The following is a 27,057-nucleotide window of genomic DNA, read 5'->3' on the forward strand; positions in this document are numbered from 1 at the left end:
TTATAATAATTTATAATAAATAGAACAGTCAATGTAATATAGAGTACAATCAAATCGCAATGAATTCATCAGTCTGATGGCCTGCTGGAAGAAGTTGTCCCGGAGCCTGTTGATCCTGGCTTTTATTCTGTGGTACCACTTCCTGATGGTAGCAGCTGCAATAGATTGTGGTTGAGGTGACTGGGGTCCCCAGTGATCCTACAGGTCCTTTTTACAGACCTGTCCTTGTAAATGTCCTGAATCTGAAGTTCACAATTACAGATGTGCTGGGCTGTCTGCACCACTCTCTGCAGAGTCCTGCGATTAAGGGAGGTACAGTTCCCATACCAGGCAGTGATGCAGCTAGTCAGGATGCTCTCAGTTGTGCCCTTGTAGAAATTTCTTAGGATCTGGGGGCCCATACCAAACTTCCTCAGCTGTCTGAGGTGAGAGAGGCGCTGTTGTGCCCTTTTCACCACACAGCTGGTGTGTACAGATCATGTGAGTTCCTCAGTGATGTGGATGCCGAAGAACTTGAAGCAGTTTACCCTTGCAATCCCAGATCCATTGATGTCAATAGGGGTTAGCCCATCTCCATTCCTCCTGTAATCCACAACCAGCTCCTTTGTTTTTGCAACATTGAGGGAGAGGTTGTTTTCTTGACACCACTGTGTCAGAGATGACTTCTTCAATGTAGTCTACTTCATTATTGTTTGAGATATTGTTTTGAGATGTTCAAGACTTCAACATCTATATTAAGAATACTTTTAGTCCCTTTACCAGTTTAGGATGGTAGGCAATCAGAGGGAGCCTGTTATCGTACTGTAGATCTGAGCATTTTATTCAGAGCCTTCATTTAGACATCCTCCTGGAGGCCTATCTACATTTTGGTCTTTGAATTTAACTTAGGAACTGCCCAGTAATATTCTAAGCTATTAATCATACGAAGCTGACAACATAATATCATATTTTATAAGGATGTGGATATTGGCAGAATGAATGTATCTTTCTATTGAAATATAACCAGAAGAGTTTCATTGCACCATCATTGTCACATCTATACTGTATGTATTAGGACAGTGATATGAATGTGAAGGGAATGGAGAAATATTGATCATGTTCAAGCAGATAGATTAAGTTTAATTTGGCGTCATGTTCAGCACTAACTCTCTGGGCCAAAAGGACCTTCTTTGGTGCTCTACTGTTCTATGCTCTGTTGTTTAAAACAGATGTTGTTAACACTCAGCAGGTCAGGCAGCATCTGTAGAAAGAGAAAAAAGGCAACATTTCAAATTTAAAGCAGTGTAATGTGAAGAGTTAGTTTATTTGTCGGCTGAAAGCCTCTTCCACTGTGTTGATCATCGACTGACCCGTTGGAAGGATGCAGCAGCGCTTTCCCATCGGTTGCCTTGTGTGCCACAGCACTGGTGTCCAGTTTCATTGGCCTCAGAGTCTTCCCTCTGTCTCCCTGCACTTATCTTCACACTGAGGTTGCGACCAGTGCTGAAGAACCGTTGTGGAGAGTATGCTGCGGATATAGGAAGGTACACATGCACTCTTTGCTGAGTATCAGTTTGATGAATGTTTAGTTTCGTAGCTGTGTGACTTAGGGAGACTTAATGAGGTACCTGTTGAGCTTGAAGTGTTACTGAATGTTGAGTAACATAGTTTGGGTATCTTAGAGCGGCTTAGATGTTTGGTTGAATGCTTCACTGTTTGTAAATAAATGGTTAATGTGCTTAGTGTCTAAAGTTTCACTTACCAAAATTGTGAATCTGCTTCCTCATAACCAGCAGATTTGGGCTTCAGTACAGATTGCCACTTGATGGTCAGCATGAATATGATGGACTGAAGGGCCTGTTTCTGCACGGTACAACACATTGGAAAAGAGAGAAATCAAGATGGTTTTAAGTTGCTGAGATGGTGGAGGATGGGCGAAGAGGACAAAGGGAGCATCTCTGATGGAGTGAGACATGTACGGCCTAGGGGATAAGCAGCAGAGGTAATCTGATGGATGGGTTAATAGAGAGTATGAAAATGTGCAGCAGCTTTGAAATGAGGGTGGCGAGAGTAAAAATTCAAACAAAAGGAGTCTATAAATCACGAAGTATAGGCCTAGCATGTCAGGTTGTGCTAATGAAGAGAGGGAAAAAAAGTGAGCCAACAGCACAGGTGCGTGACTTGCAACAGAAATAGCAAGTTCTGATACAGAATCTGATTCGGGTTCATAATCACTGACTTATCCAATGTGAAACCTGTTGTTTTGCCATCAATATGGTGCAGAGAGATTAAAAAAACTATAAATTATAAAATAAGTAAAAAGTATAATACAAAAGGATAATGATACTGTGTTTGTGATTTCATGCACCATTCAGAAATCTAATGATGGTGGGAAGAAGCTCACCATGAATCACTGAGTGTGGGTCTTCTGGCTCTTGTACCGATAGTAGTAATCAGAATAGAGCATGTCCAGATGGTGAGGATCTTTCATGATGTACTGCCTCTTGAAGATTTTCTCGATAGTGCCTATGATCGAGTTGGCTAAGTCTATGACCTTCAGAGTCTTCATACCTAGCTACTGTTAAAATGCTCTCCACTCTACATCTGTAGAAATTTTCAAGACTCTTTGTAAAGAGCTACCTGAATTTGTAGAGTACACTACTGAGCACAGATGCTTGCACTCCAAAAGGAAGATGAGACGCTGTTCCTCTAGTTTACTTTAGGCTGTGTTTTAACAGTGCAGGAGGCCACAGACCAATAGCTGTAAGGGAGATGGAGAATTAAAGTGGCAGGTCACAGATGCTCTCGCATCATTATTCAGGGTGGGAAAGTGAACCCAATGCATAGGATCAGCCATGACCTTATTAAATTATGAAACAGGCTCAAGAGCTTATTTCTATTTCCTCTGTTCTTTAATGGGACCTTCTATGCATTGTTGACATATTTTATGTGTCTCAATGGATATAATATCTTTTGATACTTCCCTTCCATCAATGTCTTTGAGATCCTCCACATCAGTGAGCAAAGCGTCTTAAAAACATGTTCTCCTGTGACTACATGGAACTGCATCTGAGTTGTACATCACAGGCCCTTAGGCTCAAGTGCGTTCAACCATGTTGACCAGGCCTCATACCATTACCACGTTTTGGACTATATCCTTCTAAGCTGTTCCTACCTACAGTGTGCCTGCCGAAATGCCTCTAAATGTTGTAATTGTATCCACCTCCACCACTTCCTCTGGCAGCTCGTTTCATCTACCCACCATCCTCAGTGTTAAAAGTTTTCATCTTAAATCATCTTTTTGTCTTTCCCCCTCACCTTAAGCCTATATCATATAGTTTTAGATTCCCTTACGCAAGACTGTGCCCCTTCTCATCTGTGACAATCATGATTTTGTAAACCTTTGAAGTCACTCATCAGTCACCTACACTCCATGGAAGAAATGTCCCAACCTGTCTTGCCTCTTCTTCTTGCACAGTCTCTCTGGTCCCAAAAGTATTATTCTGAATTTTTCTTGCACTGTTTTCAGCTTAATGACATCCTTCCTATAGCAGAGTGACCAGAACTGTACAGGTCTCTAATTTCCTCCTACATCGATGTAGATTATGAAGTCAAGTGTCCAACATATTGTGAATTCTCCCTGGTGTGGAGGCGAGCAATAAAATGGTGGGGTGTGGTTGATTGAAGTATGCGGTGAATGTATTTTTAAAAATGGGGTTAGTGAGTGAAGGGATTTGTGAAGGATTAGTGTCAGTAGATTTCTGGTTGGCATGGACTCAGTGGGATGTAGATCTTGCTTCTATGCTGTATCTCTCCATAGCTCTATGACAAGACCTCTGTGGTGGCTCTATTCCTCCGATTGGTGCAGGCATTCATACATTTTATTTGCTGTCAGCAGTCATGATCTGTGTACTCTTGTCACAGAAGGCTAATGTCAGTACAGGGAGGGAATGAACTACTGTGAAGATTGCTGCTGCAGCCACAATTGTAATCACAGTGCTGTTTAATCTCCCTGCCATGAGCAAGGACTTACAGTGGTGACAATCTGTATTCATGAGGGAATTTATAGAACTACTTGATGAATCTTTCCACCAGATGAGGAGAGCCACAAACTATAAAGGCAAGATTGGACTGGTCCTAATTAATAAGGTGCAAATCATGAAAGGAGCAGGGGGGGGATAAAGCATTTGGTGCTGAGGTAGGGTATCTTGTGAGTGTCATGATTGTAAATTTTTTTTACTTTTCTGGTTGAAGCAGAACAGAAAATAAAAAAGAACACTAAGGGATTGGAATTCTATGGAGCAATCTTTGAAGAGTTGACATGAAAGAGTTAGAAGTTCCTTTCGTCCACAGTAATCTGTTACCGTACTCACTGCCGTTGACCTTTCGGTCGTGGAGCCTCCACTTGAAAATTTTTTGGTGGCCTAAAGCCATGGAGGATATTGAATTAGCCCTTCACATGATTATTGTCTTTCTTTCACATTCTGCACCCTATGGCAGACGACATGAAGGCAAAAGTACAAGAAAGAGAGAGTACCACTATAGAATACATAATACAGGATGGAAATATGCCCTTTGCACCAACTGGCCCATGTCAACGAAGATGCCTCATCTATACCACAGCAGTGTTTGTCCTATAGCCTTCTAAATCTCTGTACCTCTCCAACTGTCCTTTTGTTGTTATTGTACCTGATGTATGTCGTGAAATACGTTCATTCCTCTGCAAGTGTAAAAAAGTAATGTTCATCATTGAGCATTGTGAACACACTTCAACTTTTAATGATGCAAAAAGATGAAGTAAATTATTGTCAAAACGTATATATTATTTCACTAGCATTTCAAACTGTGAAGTAACGTTCCCTTACTCTCTGAAGTCCACCATTTGTATTCCAACTCACCTGCACAGTTTGGAAAAAATCAGATGAGCAACACACACAAAATACTGGAGGAGCTCAGCGATTTATGCAGTATCTATGGAAGGGAATAAACAGTAAATGTTTCATGCCGAGACCCTTCGTCAGGTCTCTCCAAGGGTCTTGGCCCAAATGTTGATTGTTACAGCGCCTATAAAATGTATTCACCCCCCCCCCTTTGGAATTGTTCTTATTTTATTGTTTTACAACATTGAATCAAAATGCATTTAATCTGACTTTTTTTGACACTGTTTCACAGAAAAACACTCCTTTGCGTCAAAATGAAAACAGACCTCTACAAAATGATCTCAATTAATTACAAATAATTGATTGCATAAGCATTCACCTTCTTTAATATGACACAGCAAATCATCACTGGTGCAGCCTATTGGTTTTAGAAGCAACATAATTAGTTTAATCAATAACCGTTTCTGGAGACTTGTGCAGTCAAAGTGTTTCAAATTCAGTAAAAATACACCTCTACCTGGAAGGTCTCTAGTCAGTCAGTATCCTGACAAAAACTACACCATGAAGACAAAAGCATCTTTGTGAAAAGGTTATTGAAAAGCACAAGTCAGGAGATGGATATAAGAAAATTTCCAAATCACTGAATATCCCTTGGAGTACAGTTACGTCAATCATCAAGAAATGGAAAGAATATAGCACACCTGTAAATCTACCAAGAGCAGGCCAGCCTTAAAAGATGAGTGTCCATGCAGGAAAGGAACTAGTGAGGGAGGCCACTAGGAGATGTATGACAACTCTGGAGGAGTTAAAAGCTCAAGTGGCTGAGATGGGAGAGACTGTTGCCCTGGTGCTTCACCAGTTGCAGCTTTATGGGAGAGTGGCAAAGAGAAAGCCAATTTTTAAAAAACTCTCTCATGATGTCTCAGCTAGAGTTTGCCAGAAGGCATTTGGGGGACTCTGAAGTCAGCTGGAAGAAGGTTCTATGCTCTGATGAAACCAAAATTGAGCTTTTGGCCAACAGACTAAACACTAGGTTTGGTGTAAGCTAACTACCGCATGTCATTTACAAAAAAATACCATCCCTACCATGAATCATGGTGGGAATGCTACACTGCAGCAGGCTCTGAACGGCTTGTGAAGGTAGAGGGTAAAATGAATGCAGCAAAATATAGGGAAATCCTGAAAGAAAATCTGATGCAGTCTGCAAGAGAACTGCAACTTAGGAAATTTGTATTCCAGCAAGAAAATGACCCCAAGCATAAAGCCAAAACTTCACAAGAAAAGATTAAAATCAACAAAGTTAATGTCCTGGAGAGGTCAAGTCAGCATCCAGACCTCAATTCAATTGAGAATTTGTGGCAGGAGTTGAAAAGGGCTGTTCACTCATGATCACCATGCAATCTGACAGAGCTTAAGCAGTTTTGTAAAGAAGAATGGGGAAAAATTGCAGAGTCCAGATGTGCAAAATTGACAGAGACCTATCCACGCAGACTCAAGGCTGAAATTGCTGTCAAAGGTTCATCTCCTGTATACTGACCTAAAGGGGGTGAATTCTTGTGCAATCAATTATTTTGTGTTTTATATTTGTAATTCATTTAGATCACTTTGTAGAAATCTGTTTTCACTTTTACACAAAAGAGTCATTTTGGTAATAGTGTCAAAAAGAACAAATTAAATCCACTGTGATTCAATGTTGTAAAACAAAACATGAAGACTTCCGGGGGTGGGGGGGGGTGTAGGTGAATACCTTTTATAAACACTATAATTCTCCTCCATTGATGCTGTCTGACTTGCCGAATTCCTTTAGCATTTTTGTCTGTCTTGTTCAAGGTTTCCAGCCTCATTCAGAGATTCTTTTCTAAACACCTGATTGTTCTTATTCTCAAAATTGATACTTTCCTGAAGCCGGATTCTATAGTCCAATTAAGGGCAATTGAATCACTGTCTGAAGGGCCCCACTGTCTACAGAGATTGCCAACATGCTGTCCATGGACCCCTTGCTTAATGGTGTTGCTCTATGCCATAAAAGGTTTTGGAACCCCAAATACATCTTCTTGGTATCAACCACCTTTGCTCTCATGTTGTACCATTTGACAACTCAATGTCTGAATTAGAAACCTATTTGTAAATGGTTATGGAGGCTAGGATTTACTCCACATACTCCACAACCGGGTAAACGAAGCACATCTGAACCAGTGCATACTAAAGATGTGTCCTTGACGTCCTGGGCAGAATCGGAATTGATCTGCGGTTCAGTGAATCAGATTGTTTGTGGCATTGTTGTACATCCAAGGATAAAAATAGAGCAGCAGGCTACGTTGCTTTTCTCAAACTGGCTCCTGTCCAGCAATGTATCCCTATCGGAGTTCCACTCTTCAAATGAGCCTGCCATGGCATAGTAATTAAGTTAGTAGATTAGTATCCAGAGGGCTGGACTATTGATCAGGAGTCAGAAGATCACGACTCACCTTGGCAGCTAGAGAATTTGATTTCAGACCATTGAATCTCGAATAAAAACAATGTTATACTCGTTTGATGTCTGTGATATAAGTAGGTTGTAGTTCAAAATGATGATCGAGTTTGCCTCTGGGAAAGAAAGAAAGAAATTTGCAATCCTTGTCCTAGACTGGCCTATAGTATTGTAGCTGACTCAGAACTGTTCGTAAAAAGGCCACAGCTTTCTGCACTGTTCAAGGGCATTGTGGAATTGGCTTCAATTACTGTCTATGATCCACAGCCAATCATAATACTATCAGTGACATTTACTTCTTGTGAATGAGTCACCGATATCTGCTTGCTCTGATCCACCCATGTGCTTGCCCTCATTGATTATTCTTTAAGCACAATAACTTTCTGACAATGCCTGGTCAGATTTAAACAGAGACTTCTTGCAATTCTGTTTGGGTTTCATCTGAATTAGTGCCTGGACTGACATTTTTCTCTGCTGCGTATCACTCCACGATCTTATCTTGGTTATGTCCTTTGAAATCCTCATCGTCTTCAATCTATTGTGTTGAGTCTTTCTCCAAAGTTGTTCCACCTCTTGGGTTTTCTCCTCAGCCCCTCTAGAGAAAGAACTGAAAGCACACAATGAGTAGGTAACAGCCTGGGTTCTACACTGAGAATGTTGCAAATGAATGTCAACTTCTCCGGAATTCTAATTATATTTTGGTCTATTTCAGTTTCTTTGGCTTAAAAACTATAAGCAAGAAAATGAAAGGAATACTAATTGAGGATCATCTCTTTGGTCTAATTATTTTGTGCTAGCTTTACAAACAGTTTATTTTATTGGCAGACCTTGTTGACACATACTTCATTGGCACAAATCAAATGATTTATTTTTCTAAATTATATTTGCTTGTTTCTTTTCTTACTGTTTTACTTGGGATAGGGCTCAAACAATTATTTTGTGTTTTCATTTGGATTGTACTCACGTGTTATTTGACTCACTTCAGTGTATTGATAAGGGGAGCAAGTGGCTCCTCTTCAGTATTGTTGCTCTTTTTGTACAGTATGAAAATTCTGAAAGCTTTTTTTTCCCAGCAATGTTGAAGTTTCCTTTGCCTTACTTGAGCCCTGACCCTCTGTTATATTGTATGGTTGAAAATGTTCAGTGAGGTGATAATGTCAAGGAAGTTATTCAGCGGTTCATGGAGTTTAATGCACTGTGAGTCACTGCACATTAATTATTTTAGCATCTTAATATCAGCCATGCATTGCTAGTCCAAACTGCACAACATCGACTTGAAGGCCTGTCATATGATTAAAAGTCAGAGTCTTGATAGTTGCAGCTAGAATATATATTAGGTTAGTACAATAAGACCAACTGTAAAATATAGCAGCAGAATTGGGAAATGGGCCATTTGGCCTGTCAAGTCTGTTCTGCCATTTCTTCATGGCTGATCCATCTTCCCTCTCAGCCTCAATCACCCACCTTCTCCCTGTATTCCTTCATGCCCTGATGAATCAAAGATCTATTAACCTGTGCTTTAAACATTCCCAATGACTTGGCCTACCAGCTGCCTGTGGCAACAAATTCCATAGATTCACCCCTGCCTGGCTAAAGAATTCTTCCTTATCCCCATTCTAAAATAGTATTTTATATAAAGAGATACGCTTCATGATATCCATAAACCACCCATTATGTTGAGTGCCATTGCTCATCTAGTGAGTTGAGTTAAGCTTATTAAAATTTTTCACTCAGTTACTTCATTGTTCTATTTCTCATTTCCAACACACATAATAAGAATTGTAGAACTACAATTGGAAATAGAATTTGTGGGAAATACTTCCTATTACAATTGGAAATAGGAATTGTGGTCAGGCTGCAGCTATAGAAAGAGAAACAGTTAATGTTTCAGATCAATGACCCTTCATTGACCATTAACTCTGTTTTGCTTTCCATAGATGCTGCCTGGCATGATAAGTTTTTCAAGCGGCTTCTGTCTTTCATAACAGATTTTCAGCATCAATGTGTTTTTAAAAATTTCATTTTCTGTAAAATTAAAATAGTTCTACATGATGGGAGCTATTTAGCTCATCAAGGATGACAGCTGTTTTGAAGACGATGACAAATATTATCGTGCATGCCCTTAGTCTTGTATCCCTACAATTTTTTTTATCCTTCGTGTATTTTACTACAAGTCCCTTTCTGCAAAATCGACAGCAGCTGTCAGATCTGAAACACACATTACATGGAGGTATTCCCTTAATTTATTTGGAGAGTCTCGGACTGGAGTAAACAGCTTCAATAGGAGGATGTCCCTTTAGACAGAGATAAGGAGGAATTTCTTTAGCCAGAGAGTGGCAAATCTGTGGAATTCATTGCCACAGACAGCTGTGGAGGCCAAGACATTGGGTACAGTTAAAGCAGAGGTTCTAGCTTCTTGATTAGTAAGGGTGTCGAAGGTTATGGGGAAAAGGGGGAGAAAGGGATATTAAGTCAGCCATGATGGAATGTCAGACCAGTGTCAATGGGCCAAATGGCCTAATTCTGCTCCTATGTCTTATGGTGTTATGGTCTTATTGTCAAAATCCAATGGCATTCTTCAGCATCAAAAATAATCCATTAATTCCTTTTCTGAAACTTAACAAAATATGGCTTTGCAAAGAACTTATGATGCCATTCAGCCCATTAACCGCATGCTAGCTGTGCAGTCCTTAACCCCCTCTTCCCTTTACTTTCCCCTGAGCTTTTACATGCATTTTCCTTCCAGTGTATATCTAATTATATTTTTGAAAACCAGAATTATGTAAAGAAAGATGCTGTGAGCTGGAGAGCAATATTCTTGATGATGATGCCAACTGCACAAAAAATATCAATATATTCTTCAAGCTTCTGTTTGCTTTATTCTACTTCACATGCAAAGAAAGCATGATACGTTCTAATGGGATAAAAAGGGTCCTGGGGAATAAATAAATACCAGAAGTGTCTGACCTAATGAGAATATGAGAAGATCTGAACAAGACAAGCCCTCTTTCACTGGAATGTAACAATGCATTAACTTCTTTTGAGTAATTTATTTTTATCGTTTAGAACTTAAAGTGGTGTGTATGTTAATATGGGGGGGGGGGGGAGTTGAGCTTTGTTTAGAATGTAACTACAAAAGTGAACTGGATAGATACCAACCTGATACACAGTCAAATGAACAAAACTAAGTTGAATTTGAGTATATTGTTATAAGCACAAGTACTGTGCATGTATACACATGTGCAATGAAAATCTTACTACTTGTAGCAGCATTACATAGACATAGCTTCATATAAGTAGCATTCAGAAGAAAAATAAAAAATAAACATAAATTATACACTTTTTTGAGAAAGCACAATTAGAATACAAAAATTCAAGAATGCACATCTTCTCCATCAATATGAATGAACCTGTAACCAACTAAAAGCAGATCACCAAGATCTACCTGCCAATTTTTCACTCAAATTCCACTTTCCCATCCTCAACAGAAGAACCTTTTGCTGTGGCTTTAACAGATCATCCCTAAAGATGTTCCATTGTGTTGCTTAAAATTCAACAGATGTCCATTCTGAACTCAGCTTGTGTACAGAAAGAGATTTGGCTTAATCTACCACAGAGAAAAAACATGGATTAATCCTTCCCCTTTCTTAAGGTGTGTATTTTAATGAGGTTTGTTCAAAAATACTGCAGTTGCTTATCAGAAAGTTGACCCTACACATGATCCAATTATGTTTTTCTACATTTCTAGAAAAAAGCTTAATCTTAAAAATAATTTCATTAAGTTTTTGAAGGTATTTGCTTATAAATTCACTGGAATTTCCAGGGCACCAGGGGTTAAATTGTTCAGAGAAATTACATAATCTAAGCTTGTAGTCCTAGACTAAAGAAGATTATAGCTTTTTTTTAGCTTTCTATTTGAGGTGAATTTGTAGTGCAGATGGAATAATTTTTCTGATCAACGACAAGCTTTAATTTCCATTTCAGGAGAGAGGTTAGCAAACATTTGTTGTTTCAAGATTTGTTGTACTGTTGAAGTCTCCACAAGATCTGTTGGCTGCTAATAATTTGAAAGCAGATTCGGTAGATGGTGTTTAGGTAAAGCCAGCAATTATCCATGATCTCTGAGTGGTGAAATATGGCCTTCTGTTCACTAAAGTTCTGTGAGTTGATTCTTTATGCACAAAAAATTGGTATGGATTTATGGAGCAACACACAAAGGCTCTGGAGGAACTCAGTGAGTCAGTCCGCATTTATGGAGGGAAATGAACCTCACTTTTTGGACTCAAGTTCTTCATCAGGGCTGGTGAAGGGTTGCGACCCAAAACATTGACTGTCAATTTGCCTCCTGATCCGCTGAGTTCCTCCATCTCCTTTGTGTGTTGCTGTAGGTTTCCAGCATCTGAAGCTTCTTGTGTCTCCTGTATACATGTATAATCTGCTTTCTGCTTATTTTAGTAGCAGAAAGAGCAAACTCAAGTTTAGGTATTCATGTGGCATTTCTTTCTATAGTTCAGATCTACTATTGTTCTGCTTGAATAGCACATTCCAGGTTCCTCCAAACTTTGTATCCCCTATTTTTCATTGTTTGTCAATTTATAGTTAAATTCTTGCTGTTCCCACAGATCACAAATCTGCTTGAGAAAATTCTCCCAGGATTTAAAATCCTTGACACTCCCACTTAAAGAATTCCTCTCTTCCCTTTCCCAGGAATTATTTCCTCCAGTTCTACCTGCCTCTTCTTATCTCCATGTTATTGTGCTTAATCAGTGCTGGTTGTCGTGTAAGTAACCAATGAAGAAGATATCTTCATGAAAGAAAAGGAAAAAAGGTTTCATAGATTCAACAAGGGAGTCAAAATGATCCATGAAAAATGCTAATCTTCCTCAGACTGTTCGACGTTGTTCAGTTTCACATTCAATACTATCTCAAACCCTATCCCTAATTCACCATTTTTGTTAAGTTGATTTGCAAATTCTATCTCAACTTCATTCTCCTCCCTTCTCCCTGTATCCCTCATGCCTTGACCAATCAAGAATCTATCAACCTCTGCCTTAAATATACATAAAGACTTGGCCTCTATGGCTACTTTGGCAAAGTATTCCACAGATTCACCACTCTCTGACTAAAGAAATCCCTCCTCATCGCCTTTCTAAAAGGAGGCCCTTCTATTCTGAGGCTGTGTCCTCTGGTCTTAGACTCTCCCACCATTCAACACATCCTCTCCACATCCACTCTATCAAGGTCTTGCACCATTCAATAGGTATCAATTAGGTTATCCCTCATTCTTCTGAATTCTAATAAATACAGGCCTAAAGCCATCAAATGCTCTTCATATGACAAGCCATTTAATGCTGGACTCATTTTCGTGAACCTCCTTTGAACCCTCTCCAATTTCAGCACATTCTTTCTGAGATAAGTGCCTCAAACCTGCTTACCAGTGCTTTATAAAGTTTCAACACTACATCCTTGCTTTTATATTCTAGTCTTCTTGAAATGAACATTAGCATTGCATTTGCCTTGCTCACCACAGACTCACAATGATTCCCAAGTACCTTTGCATCTCAGTTTAAAAAAATATTTTCTCTCTTTCCTTTTAGAAAATGGTCAAACATTTCATTTATCTACGAAAGTGCATAACCGTGCACTTCCAACACTATATTCCATCTGTCATTTTTTTTACCCATTCTCCTAATCTCTCTAAGTCCTTCTGTAGCCACTTTACTTCCTAAAAACTACCTGCCCCACAACCTATCTTCATATCGTCTGCAAACTTTGCAACAAAACCATCAACTCCATCAAGCAAATTATAGACATATATTGTAAAAAGAATCGGTCCCAACACAGACACCTGTGGAACACCACTAGACACCGGCAGCCAGCCTGAAAAGGCTCCCTTCATTCCCACTCTTTTTAAAAATTTTATTTATTTATTAAATTTTAGAAAATTACAAGAATAAAAGAGATGATAAAATAGTGAGAAAAATAATATTAACCCCCCCCCCCTTAACCCTTGTCTAAAGAAAGAAAAAAAAGAAGAGAAAGATTGCCTGGATATCGGAGGATCCCCACATGCTCCATGGAGTTCAAAATAATTTTAATATTTATTTTTACTTTCCCCAATTACTTTATAATTTTATCTTCAAAGGACCTATGTATTTAATCCTATCTTTTGTAAGTATGGGAGCCAAATTTTCTAAAATATATCATATTCATTTCTTAGATTGTATGTAATTTTTTCATGTGGAATACAACTATGTATTTCATTATTCCAACAATCCATAGTTAAATATAAATCAGATTTCCAAGTAACTGCAATAACTTTTTTGGCTACTGCCAATGCAATTTTTATAAATTTTTTCTGATACTTATTCAATTTAAGTTTCGGTATTGTCCCTTCAATGTCTCCTAATAAAAATAATACTGGACTATGTGGGAGTTGTACTCCAGTAATTGGTTCCAATAAAAGTCTTAGATTTATCCAAAATGGTTGAATTTTAAAACAAGACCAAATAGAATGTAAAAAAGTACCAATTTCTTGATTACATCGAAAACATTGGTCAGACATATTTGAATTTAATCTATTTATTTTCTGTGGTGTTATATATAATTGATGTAAAAATTATATTGTATTAATGTAAGTCGAACATTTATTGTATTTCTCATACTATCAGAACATAATCTTGACCAGTTTTTTCCATCAATTTTAACATTCTAATCAGATTCCCATTTTTGTCTTGATTTATGAATTCCTAATTTAATTGTCTATTTTTGAATCAAATTATACATACAAGATGTAAATTTTTAAATTTTTCCATTTTGAACTAATATTTCTATTTCACTAGGTTTTGGCATCAACATTGTTTGTCCCAGCTTTTCTCGTAAATAAGCCTTTAATTGAAAATAACAGAAAAGCGTGTTATTTGATATTTTATATTTATTTTTTAATTGATCAAACGACATCAATATACCTCCTTCAAAACAATCACCTATATATTTAATCCCTTTTTGGAACCAATTATGTAAAAGTTTATTATCCATTGTAAAAGGAATAAGTCTATTTTGAATTAAAGTTCTTTTTGCTAATAAAGATTTCTTTATCTCATCGTCCATATTTACCTTATTCCATAAATCAATCAAGTGTCTTAATATAGGAGATTCTTTTTTTTCCCTTATCCATTTGGATTCCCATTTATATATAAAATCTTCTGGTATGTTTTCTCCTATCTTATCTAATTCTATTCTAATCCATGCCGGTTTTTCTTCATCAAAAAAAGACTCAATAAATCTAAGTTGATTTGCTTTATAATAATTCTTAAAATTTGGAAGTTGTAACCCTCCTAAATCAAATTTACATGTCAATTTTTCCAATGATATTCTTGACATCTTTCCTTTCCAAAGAAATTTCCTTACATATTTATTCAGTTCTTGAAAAAACTTGGAATAACTATTGCAATCTAGGAAATATATTCATTTTTACAGTATTAACTCTACCTATTAATGTTATTGGTAACATCATCCATTTATCAAGATCCTCTTTTATTTTTTTTAATAATGGCAAATAATTTTGTTTATATAAATTTTTTACATCATTATCAACTCTAATACCGAAATATTTTATCCCATTTATTGACCATCAAAATTGAGTTACTAATCGACATTGATTATAATTTCCTTTGGTAAGGGGTAAAATTTCACTTTTATCCCAATTTACTTTATACCCTGATACTTTCCCATATTCTTCCAATCTAAAAGATAATCTTTGCAAAGATTGCAATGGGTTTGTTAAATAAAACATCATCAGCAAATAAATTAATCTTATATTCTTCTTGATTAACTCTAAAGCCCCCAATGTCTGAATCTGTTCTAATTAGTTCAGCTAATGGTTCTATTGCCAATACAAATAAAGCAAGTGATAATGGGCAGCCTTGTCTAGTTGACCTCGTTAAGCAAAATGGTGTTGAAATCTGACCATTTGTAACTACTTTAGCTTGAGGATTAGTATTTAAGGTTTTAATCCATTGTATAAAAGATTTTCCTAACTCATATTTTTCCAATACCTGAAATAAAAAATCCCATTCCAATCTACCAAATGCTTTTTCTGCATCCAAAGCAACTGCCACACTCATTTCCTCTCTTTTTTGTGCCAAATGAATTATACTAAGTAACCGTATATTATCCATTGATTGTCCGTTTTTAATAAAACCTGTTTGATCCATATGTATTAATTTTGGTAAATATTTAGATATTCTATTAGATAAAATTTTTGCTATTATTTTATAATCTGTATTCAACAAAGAAATAGGCCTATATGATGTTGGTTTTAGGGATCTCTATCTTTTTTCGGCAATACAGTTATGATCGCTGTTAAAAAAGATTGTGGGAGTTTATGCATTCTTTCCACTTGGTATATTAATTCCATAAAAGGAGGAATTAATAAATCTTTAAATTTTTTATAAAATTCAGGAGGAAAACCATCTTCTCCTGGGGATTTATTACCATGAAGTGATCCTAAAGCTTCTTCAACCTCTTTTAATGTAAAGGGCATATCTAATCCTTTCTGTTCTTCCAAATTTAATTTTGGAAGGGTTATTTGTGATAAAAATTTATCTATCTCAGCAATCTTATTTTGTGATTCTGATTGATATAATTCAGTATAAATTTTTTAAAAAGTTTCATTAATTTCTAAAGGTTTATAAGTAACCTTATTTACACTTGTTCTAATTGCATTTATTGTTTTAGAAGCCTGTTCTGTTTTCAACTGCCAAGCAAGAATTTTATGTGATCTTTCACCTAATTCTTAATATTTCTGTTTAGTTCTCATAATTACTTTTTCTGTACGATATGTCTGGAGTGTATTATATTGTAGTTTTTTATTAACAAGTTGTCTTTGTTTTTCTTCTGTCATATATCTTTGAGATTCTTTTTCTAACTTTATGATATCTTTTTCCAATTGATCTATTTCTGCCATGTATTCCTTCTTAATTTTAAATGTATAACTTATAATCTGACCCCTTAAATATGCTTTCATCACTTCCCATAATACAATTTTATCCTCAACTGAATGTAAATTTATATCCAAAAAAAATTGAATCTGTTTTTTCATAAAATCACAAAAATCTTGATGTTTTAATAAAATTGAATTAAATCTCCATCTATAAATCAATTCCTCCTTATCCATCATTATCATTGTCATTATCAAGGGGGAATAATCTGACAGTAATCTTGCTTTATATTCCACACTTTTCACTCTATCTTGAATATTTTTTGATAATAAAAAAAATCAATCCTTGAGTAAGTTTTATGTCTATTTGAATAAAATGAATAATCTCTTTCTCTTGGATTAATTTTTCTCCATATATCAATCAGGTTTAAGTCTTTCATTAATGATAAAGTTAGTTTTATTACTTTTGATTTTGTAGCAACTTTAGTTGACCTTTCCAAAACTGGATCTAAACAAAAATTAAAATCTCCACCTATTAATATTTTATCATATGCATCAGCCAAGATCAAAAAAACTTCTTGTATGAATTTTGCATCATTTTCATTTGGTGCATAAATGTTCATAAAAGTCCATAATTCTGAAAAAATTTGACAATGTATAATCACATATCTCCCCACAGAATCAATTATTACATTTTGTATTTTAATTGGTAAAGATTTATTAACCAATATTGCAACTCCTCTCGATTTTGAATTAAATGAAGCTGCTATGACATTTCCAACCCAATCCCTCTTTAATTTCTTATGTTCTGTTTCTTTTAAATGTGTTTCTTGTAAAAAAGCTATATCTCCTTTCATTTTTTTAATATATGTTAAAACTTTTTCTTTACACAGGTCCATTAATTCCATTAACATTAAGACTTAAAAAATTAAGTAAATTAATCATTCATAATACCTTGGGAACTCTTTAAAATTCTCCATGTTGCTATGAGTTTCTCCCCAACCATCCAGGCAAAAAAGAAGAAAAATAGAAGAAAGATAACTAATATATAAGAAAAAAAACAAAGTACCCCCCACTAATGTTGCGAATAAAAAGATCACAACATTACCCCCCCCCCCCCCATTTTACGGGTCATGGCAATCACCATGATTGTACACATGAAACTCGCAGCCATCAATCAGGAGCTCCTCCAGCTCCCCCACAAAAAAAAATGAAAGAAAATATATTTATATTAGTGAAGAAAAGAAAGAAAATAATTAATGTCTCTACTCCTAATTAATACTCCTCAACTTTTTTATATATAAATGTCCGTCAAGTCCAACCTTGTTTCAGTCTTCATCATTAGTCCATTTCATTTCTATAATTTATTACTTCTCTTCGTGGACACCAGGTAGTTCTTGTACAAATTTCTCCGCTTTCCAGTAGTCAATGAAAAATTTTCTTTCTTCGTTATCCAGAAAAATGATCAATTTTGCTCGGTAGCTCAATAAAAATTTATAGCCCTTTTCCCATAAAGATTTTTTCACTGGATTAAATTCCTTCCGCCTCTTCAGAAGATCGTAACTTATGTCTGGATTTAAAAAAAAACTCTTTTCCCTTCTATTGTCAATGGCCCATTTCTCTTTTTAGCACCTTGAGTAGCTGCCTTCAAGATCATTTCTTTATCTTGGTACCTTAAGCATTTTATCAAAATTGATCTTGGATTTTGATCTTGTTGAGGTCTTGGTCTTAAAGCTCTGTGTGCTCTTTCAATTTCAATTACTTGGCTTCCTTCTTTCATTTCCAAAATTTTCGGAATCCATTCTTGAAAGAATTTTATTGGATTTTCTCCCTCTGTACCTTTCATAAGACCAACAATTTTGATATTATTTCGTCTACTAGAGTTTTCAAGCGCATCTATTTTTTCCAAAATCCGTTTTCTTTCTATTGTCCAGGCAAGATTATTGTCTTCTATCTTATCTATTCTTTCAGTATTTTCTTCCACTTTTACTTCCATCTCTTTAACTTTATTATCCATCTTCTTTTGTTTTTTCACCACATTATCGAGTGTATTCTGCATCCTTCTTATAGCTTTTAATTCATTCATAATATATATCAGGATATCTTTTATGTCTCCTTTAATCTCCACTTTCTTTTCCTCTTCTTCTTCCTCTGAATTTCCCAAAGAGTCTGACTTCACTTCCGATTCACTTCCAGTTTCACTTCTAGCCGTAGTTGGGATTTGTAGTTTTGTTACTTTTGCTAATATCTGTTCATGCATACTTGTTTCTTCGCACATGCGTTGTTCTGCCGTTTCTTCTTAGAGACCGCCGACATTGCTGCAACTTCCTGTCCCATATCATCAGAAGTGCCATGCACTTGGCCGGGAGGAGATCCAACTTGAGTCCGAGGCTTCACCGATACGGTTAGGCCTTTTTCCCCGCCGATTTGCGCAGTCTTTGAAGTAGTAGCTTTCTTCTGTTTCGGTTTAGGAGCCATATCAAAAGATAATCCTGAGTTACTTATAAATAGTTTCTAGTAGATATTTGTTAACTCTTCTTCATTTAAACCCTATTTCATTACTTTTTACGAGGGAGCTGGATTCCCAACGTCTCGATCCCACGTCATCACGTGACGTCCCCCATTCCCACTCTTTGTCTTCTACTGATTAGTCACTGCTTTATTCATGCTGGAAGCTTTCCTGTAATACCACGCGCTCTTAGCTTTTTTAAGCAGCCTCATGTGTGGCACCTTGTCAAAGGCCTTCTGAAAATCTGACTACACAACATCAAGTGATTCCCCCTTGTCTATCCTGCTTGTTACTTCTTCAAAGAATTCCAACAGATTTGTCAGGCAAGATTTTGCCTTTATAAATTGAAACCATGATAACTATGGCCTATTTTATCCAAGTTCCCAGAGACCTCATCCTTAATAATTGACTGGAACATCTTCCCAACCACTGAAGTCAGGCTATCTGGTTATAGTTTCCTTTTTTCTGCTTCTCTCCTTTCTTATAGTGTGGAGTGACATTTGCAATTCTCCAGTCCTTTGGAACCATTCCAGAATCTGGTGTTTCTTGAAAGGTCATTATTAATGCCTCCACAATCTCTTCAGCGACCTGTTTCAGAACCCTGGGGTGTACACCATCTGCTTCAAGTGACTTATCTAGCTTGAGACCTTTCAGTTTCCCAAGAGCCTTCTCTCTAGTTATGGTAACTTCACACACTTCATGACCCCTAATACCTGGAACTTCCACCATACTGCTAGTGTCTTCCATAGTGAAGACTGAAGCAAAATATTTATTCAGTTCTTCCACTATTTCAATCTCCCCAATTACTACCTCTCCAGCATTGATTTCGAGAGGTCCAATATCCACTGTTGCCTCTGTTTTACACTTTATGTCTTTGAAGAAACTTTTGGTATCCACTTTAATATTATTGGGTAGTTTACTTCTATATTCCAACTTTAACTTCTTAATGAATTTTTAGTTGTCTTTTGTTTGTTTTTTAAAAGCTTCCCAACCCTCTAACTTACCAGTAATTTTGATTAATTGTATGCCCTCTCTTTGACTTTATGTTGGCTTTGACTTCACTTGTTAGCCACAGTTGTGTCATCCTTACTTCAGAATACTTCTTCCTCTTTGGGATGTGGATATCCTATGCCTTCTAAATTGCTTTCAGAAACTCCAGCCATTGCTGCTCTGCTGTCACACTGCCAGTGTTCTTTTCCAATTAATTCTGGCCAACTCCTCTCTCATGCCTCTGTAGTTACCTTTACTCCACTGTAATACTGATACATCTGACTTTAGCTTTTCCTTCTCAGATTTTAGTGTGAATTCGACCTAAGGATTCTTTTACTTTAAGTTCTCTGATCAGTTCTGGGTTCATTACACAACAGCCAGTGCAGACCTGCTGATCCTTGAGTGCCATCTCATAGGCACTCTAGAAATCCTGCCTCCAATAATCCAGCACCAATATGATTTTCCCAGTCTACCTGCATATTGAAGTCCTCCAAGACTATAGTAAAATTGCCCTTTTGGCATGCATTTTCTATCTTCCATTGTAACTTGTAGGCCACACCCTTACTACTGTTTGGGGTTCTGTATACAGCTCTCTTCTGGGTGGTTTTACCCTTGTAGTTCCTGAGTTCTATCTACAATGATTTAACACCTCCAACACTATGTCACCTCTTTCTAATGATTTGATTTTGTTTTTTACCAACAGAGCATCTGCACCCCTGCCTATCCTTTAGAAAAAAAATTGTTATCTTGGCCATTAAGCTTTCAGCTATAATCTTTCGGCCGTGGTTCAGTGATGCCTACAACATCATACCTGCCAGTATGCAACTGTGCTACAAGTTCATCTACTTTATTCCGTTGACTGTGTGCATTCAAACACAACGCCTTCAGTCTTGTATTCACTCTTTTCAATTTTGTCGCACCATGCTCAACCTTTTGATTGCTGACTTTGTCTGAGGTCTTAGCAACATCTGCCTCCACAATCTCTCCACTAACTGTTCTGGCACTCTGGTTCCCATCCCTCTGCAATTCTACTTTAAACCTCTCCGTGCAATATAAACAAAACTTCCGCTAGGATATTAATCCCCCTCTAGCTAAGGGTGCAAACCATCCTTTCTGTACAGGTCTTCCCTTGAAGAGAGACCAATGATCCAAAAACCTTATGTCTTCCCTCCTACACCAACTCCTTCGCCACGCATTAAACTGTAAAATCTTCTAAGATCCAGCATCCGTAGCATGTGCCACAGATAGAAACATAGAAAATAGGTGCAGGAGTAGGCCATTCAGCCCTTCGAGCCTGCACCACCATTCAGTATGATCATGGCTGATCATCCAACTCAGAATCCTGTACCTGCTTTCTCTCCATACCCCTGATCCCTTTCGCCACAAGGGCCATATCTAACTTCCTCTTAAATATAGCCAATGAATCGGCCTCAACTGTTTCCTGTGGCAGAGAATTCCACAGATTCACCACTCTCTGTGTGAAAAAGTTTTTCCTCATCTCAGTCCTAAAAGGCTTCCCCTTTATCCTCAAACTGTGATCCCTCGTTCCGGATTTCCCCAACATCGGAAACAATCTTCCTGCATCTAGCCTGTCCAATCCCTTTAGAATTTTATACGTTTCAACAAGATCCCCCCTCAATCTTCTAAATTCCAGTGAGTATAAGCCTAGTCGATCCAGTCTTTCTTCATATGAAAGTCCTGCCATCCCAGGAATCAATCTGATAGCAAACTTGAGTTCACAACCCTGGAGGTCTTGCCCTTTAACTTAGCACCTAACTCCCTGAACTCACTTTGCAGAGCCTCATCACTTATCCTACCCATGATTTCTGGCTGTTCACCCTCCCACTTAAGAATGCTGAGACATGATCCAAGATATACCAACCCTGATTCTCACCAACAGAACCTCCTGTCCGTTCCCCTAAATAATGAATCCCCTAAAACCACAGGGTGCCTCTTTTTTCATCTTCCTTTGTGAGTCACAGAGGCAGATTCAGTGCCAGAGACTCGGCCACTGCGACTTTACTTTGTTGGGCAGCCACCTCCCACCCCCTGGCCCCACCCCTGAGAGTATCCAAAGTGATACACCTGTTGTTGAGGGCAATGGCTACAGGAATACTCTAATACACTGCACTGGTTCCTTAACCCCTTTCCCCTTCCTGACAGTCACCCAGTTTCCTGTGCCCTGTACCTTTGGAGTAACTACCTCTCTATATGTCTTATGTATCACCCCCTCAGCCTCCTGAATGATCTGGAGTTCATCCAGTTCCAGCTCCAACTCCATAACACAGTTTATTAGAAGCTGCAGCAGGATGCACTTCTTGCAGTTGTGGTTAGGGATACTGGAGGTCTCCCTGCCTTTCTACATCTGCAGGAGAAATATCCTGCCTGACATCTCTGCAGATATAAAGAAGGGAAGGAGGGAAAAAACCTTGCGTTTTTCTTTCCTCTGCTTTTTCTGGTGAAGCCTGTCTTTGCGGAAGCCTCAACAAGCTAAAGCCTTAAAATGACCGGTCTGACTCTGTCCACTCAGACAATGGCTCATGATAACTCAATTAAATGTTCAGTAATGACTTGTGCTTGGTGCCCCTAACTCATCACTGCTTGGTAGAATGGAGATGAGAAAGTTCCCAGCCCAACTGGCCATAATTTTGGGAATGCCTGACTGGTTGAGGAATTTAATTCCATATTCTTTTCTTACATTTGCTCCCAGGGTGATAGCTTGCAATGATGAAGCGTTAATACCTGTGTGCTGTTGAGATGATAGGATTCATGACACAGCTGAATGTGGACCGTGTAATTATTGTTAGAGATTCTGATTGTAACAGATCTAAAGTTTTCTATTTGATTTGTGCTGTTTGTGTGTGGGTGTGTGTTTGCGTGTGTAGTCAGAGAGAAAACCTTATCACCTTTCGATATAACCAGCGAAGTGAATTCTCACGCAACGCATGAGAAGATGGGAAGCCTACAGGAAGGTTGTAGAAAGCATGTAACACTTGATCAGTGTCCAGTGGTTATTTCATGGAAGATGAAGGACATTAAACAGCAGGAGATAGTAATCTGCTCAGAGGACATGATGCCCAGATACAAAGTTCAACGTACATTTATTATCAAAGTATGTATAAATTATACAACCTTTGGATTTGTCTGATTACAGGCAACAACAAAACAAGAAACCCGGAAGAACCCAGTTTGAAAAAAGACCAACACCCAATGTGCAGAGAGGAAAAGAAACACAAGTCATGCAAACAATAAAAGCAAGTAACAGCATTTAGAACTAAATTGAGTCTTTAGCCCCGAATCTCGGAGCAGCCAGGGTAGGCCCATGGCCTCAGTCTCAGTTCGTCACATAGCGGGGCAAATCACTGCGAAGTTCACAGACACGAAGCCCGTGGCAGTTACAATAGTGAGCAGCAAGCAGCGAACATTTAATGTAGATGTAGTCCACTTCCAAAATTTAACCCCAAAGATTAGAAGTGACTATTTCTTTAAGATAAGTAGAATCTGGGGTCTCCATGCTAAGGGTTATGTTCATATAGTGGCTAACTTACTGGACCAGTACCACACATTTGATCCATACATATGACATCAAAACCCACCATAGCAAATGGGGAATTCAAACTCAATTAAATACAAACCCCATTTCCAGAAAAGTTGGGATATTTTCCAAAATGCAATAAAAACAAAAATCTGTGATATGTTAATTCATGTGAACCTTTATTTAACTGACAAAAGTACAAAGAAAAGATTTTCAATAGTTTTACTGACCAACTTAATTGTATTTTGTAAATATACACAAATTTAGAATTTAATGGCTGCAACACACTCAACAAAAGTTGGGACAGAGGCATGTTTAGTATTGTGTTACATCACCTTTCTTTTTAATAACACTTTTTAATCGATTTGGAACCGAGGATACTAATTGTAGTAGATTTGCAATTGGAAATTTTGTCAGTTCTTGCTTGATACAAGACTTCAGCTGCTCTACAGTCCATGGTCTCCATTGTCTGATTCTCTTCTTCATGATGCGCCATACATTTTCAATAGGAGATAGATCTGGACTGGCAGCAGGCCAGTCAAGCACACGCACTCTGTGTTTACAAAGCCATGCTGTTGTAGCCCATGCAGAATGTGGTCTGGCATTGTCCTACTGAAATAAGCATGTATGTCCCGGGAAGAGACCTTGCCTTGATGGCAACATATGTCTCTCTAAAATCCTAATATACACCTCAAAGTCAATGGTACCTTCACATACCTGCAACTCACCCATGCCGTGGGCACTGATGCACCCCCATACCATCACAGATGCTGGCTTTTGCACCTTTCGCTGATAACAATCAGGATGGTCGTTTTCATCTTTGGCACGGAGAACTCAACGCCCGTTTTTTCTGAAAACTAGCTGAAATGTGGACTCATCAGACCATAGCACACGGTTCCACAGTCTTTCGGTCCATCTGAGAAGAGCTCGGGCCCAGAGAATTCGCTGGGGTTTCTGCATAGAGTTGATGTATGGCTTCCTCCTTGCGTAATACAGTTTCAAGTTGCATTTCTGGATGCAGCGACGGACTGTGTTAAGTGACAATAGTTTTCCGAAGTACTCCCGAGCCCAGGTGGCTATAATTGTCACAGTAGCATGACGGTTTCTTAGGCAGTGCCGCCTGAGGGCTCAAAGATCATGCGCATTCAACAGTGGTTTCCGACCTTGCCCTTTACGCACTGAGATGTCTCTGAATTCTCTGAATCTTTTCACAATATTATGTACCGTAGATGTTGAAAGACCTAAATTGTCTGCAACCTTGCGTTGGGAAACGTTCCTTTTGAACTGACTAACAATGCTGTCACGAATTTTGGCACAAAGGGGTGAACCACAACCCATCCTTGCTTACAAAGACTGAGCCTTGATGAACGCTACTTTTATACCCAGTCATGATACCTCACCTGCTACCAATTAGCCTGCTTAATGTGGAGTCTTCCAAACCGGTGTTACATGGATATTCTGTGCACTTTTCAATCTTATTTTAACTCAGTCCCAACTTTTGAGTGTGTTGCAGCCATCAAATTCTAAATTTGTTTATATTTACAAAATACAGTTAAGTTGGTCAGTAAAACTATTGAAAATCTTTTCTTTGTACTTTTGTCAGTTAAATAAAGGTTCACGTGAATTAACATATCACAGATTTTTGTTTTTATTGCATTTTGGAAAATATCCCAACTTTTCTGGAAATGGGGTTTGTAAATGTCAAATGTAATAAAAATGCTCGCTCAGTTATGAAATTACTTTTGATGTACTTTGAGGGACAAAATCACATGTGGCTTTAGACCCTTCTGTGTGGCTGAATCTTCCTGCCTCCCTAGCTCAAGGGCAGTTGGGGATGGACATTAAATGCTGGCATTGCTGATACCGTCCTTGTTTTATGAATGGATGTATGTAAAGATATATATTGTGACTTTGGCACAAAGTGTGAGTAAATGACTCTCCTACCAGCAGTGCAGTCTACCTATTTTCCATCTGTCTTGAGCGGGGTGCAGGGTTTATTTATATCAAAGTGGATTTATGGACGATAAAATAGTCGCAGAAGGGAAGCAAAAGCTTGAAAAAAATGAAAATGAAGCCAGCCTTCTCTTAACCCATCAATAATTGTCTTTTGTGGGATATATATTTCATATCTCGTGGCATTGAAAAGTAGTTTATTAATGGAAAACAGCAATCCAACATCAAATCATTTTTGTGAAGTCTCTAATCCCCTGATGTTTTACTTTTATTACGAGGTTTGGCATTTTCACTTAAATTTATTCTGACTGCTGCATTTTTTTATCAAAAATGTTTTGCTTTCACATCTGAAAATTGAGAGCAGTGCAGAATCTGGAATGGTGAATGACTCACAATTTAGAGTAGTCACATTTATAAATATTTTAATTCTGACTTTCCTCAATTGTGAAGTGTTTTTTTTTCTCTCTTGTTAACGGCTGTTCCCAATCTGGATGTTGTCAAATCCCATGCATTCAATTCCTTGTATCCAAAACAAGACCAGATGTTTAATGAGGGGGAGTGTGAAGGTTCAGAAATATTTTTCAGATGACCACAAATTTATTAGTCACTGCTACAACAATGAACTATGCTGGAGAGCACTAAGTGCAGATTCAGTGCAGTTGTGTTACATATGTTTCTCTGATTTTGTAACGTATCAATCCTGAATATTTGGGAGAGGTATGTCAGGTCAATCCATTGAGTTGGTAGACAATGTTCCAGGTCCTTGTTTCTTGTCTTACAATGCCTTGTAAAAGTATTGAGCCCCTAACCATTTGTTCATGTAAGTGAGTATTACTACCAGGGATTTTGATCAATTTAACTGATTTTTTTATTTGTGAATCACAAGCTCATTTTTTTTCACCTTAGAGTGCAAAAACAGGGAAAATTGTAAAGCTTGAAAAACTAAAAATTCAAAAACTGATATGTCAGCAGTTCAAAAGTATTCATTCCCCTTTGCACAGTACTTATTTGAACCACCTTTTTTTGGAAATGTCTCTATTGGTTTTGCACAACATGATGAAGCAAGATTTGCCCATTATTCTTTGCAAAATTGCTCAAGCTGTGCCATGTTGCTTGTGGGTAGGTGGTCGACAGCAATCTTGAGGCCTTGCGAGAATTATTTGATCAGATTAAGGTCAGGACTCTGGGCCACTCTTTTCTTATTTCAAGCCACTCCATGGTTACCCTGGCAGTGTGCTACAGGAGACTGTCCGGCTGAAAGGCAAACTTCCTTCTCAGTTTAAGCTTTCTGGCAGAGGCTAGCAGGTTTTTATTCAGGATTGTCTTTTGGTTTAGTCTCTTTAATGTTTAACCTTAATGAGAGAGGGGCCAGTTATTTAGGTAATCCTCCAATTTTCTACATCAATAAACTAGGTGAGTTGGTAAGGTAATATATAGTATTGCACCTGAGGAGGGTTAGCATAGTCATTACAAAGGGGATGAGTACTTTTTCAGCCTCACAACTTAGGTTTTTAATTTTTAGCAAATTGTTGACAGATAGTGGATTTTTTTTTGTGAGATGATGAACAACGTTTGTAGATTAGTTCAAAACTCCTATTTCAATGTATTTTAAAATTAGAAAATGAGATAGTAAAATGTGAAAATAATTGTGGGGCTGAATACTTCTTCTAGGCACTGTGTGTGACGTGTAAGTACTTAACTAGTCCTGATTTCAAATTGTCTTTCTATGAAATGTTTTTTACGGCTGCCTGATTTTCTGGGAATAGATCCTGAAATAGTGTCCTAACCCTGAGGGAATTA

The 27,057-nt window shown here is 37.7% G+C and overlaps 1 protein-coding gene across 11 annotated transcripts in view; it reads left to right on the forward strand.

Annotated features, from left to right (window-relative positions):
• LOC140715809 (protocadherin-9) overlaps positions 1-27,057 on the forward strand; it is a 795,188-nt gene that overhangs the window by 214,608 nt on the left and 553,523 nt on the right. Inside the window, exon 2 of one of the 11 annotated variants that reach the window (XM_073028293.1) lies at positions 22,924-22,983. The exons of the other annotated variants lie outside the window; for them this stretch is intronic. Coding sequence (XP_072884394.1) covers positions 22,924-22,962 — 39 coding nt within the window. The 3' untranslated portion in view covers positions 22,963-22,983. Of the gene's footprint in view, positions 1-22,923; positions 22,984-27,057 lie in introns of those variants that run through there. 11 annotated transcript variants of the gene reach the window in all.

This window comes from Hemitrygon akajei, chromosome 2 (assembly GCF_048418815.1).
Source record: "Hemitrygon akajei chromosome 2, sHemAka1.3, whole genome shotgun sequence".
In the NCBI taxonomy this organism is placed as follows: Eukaryota; Metazoa; Chordata; class Chondrichthyes; order Myliobatiformes; family Dasyatidae; genus Hemitrygon; species Hemitrygon akajei.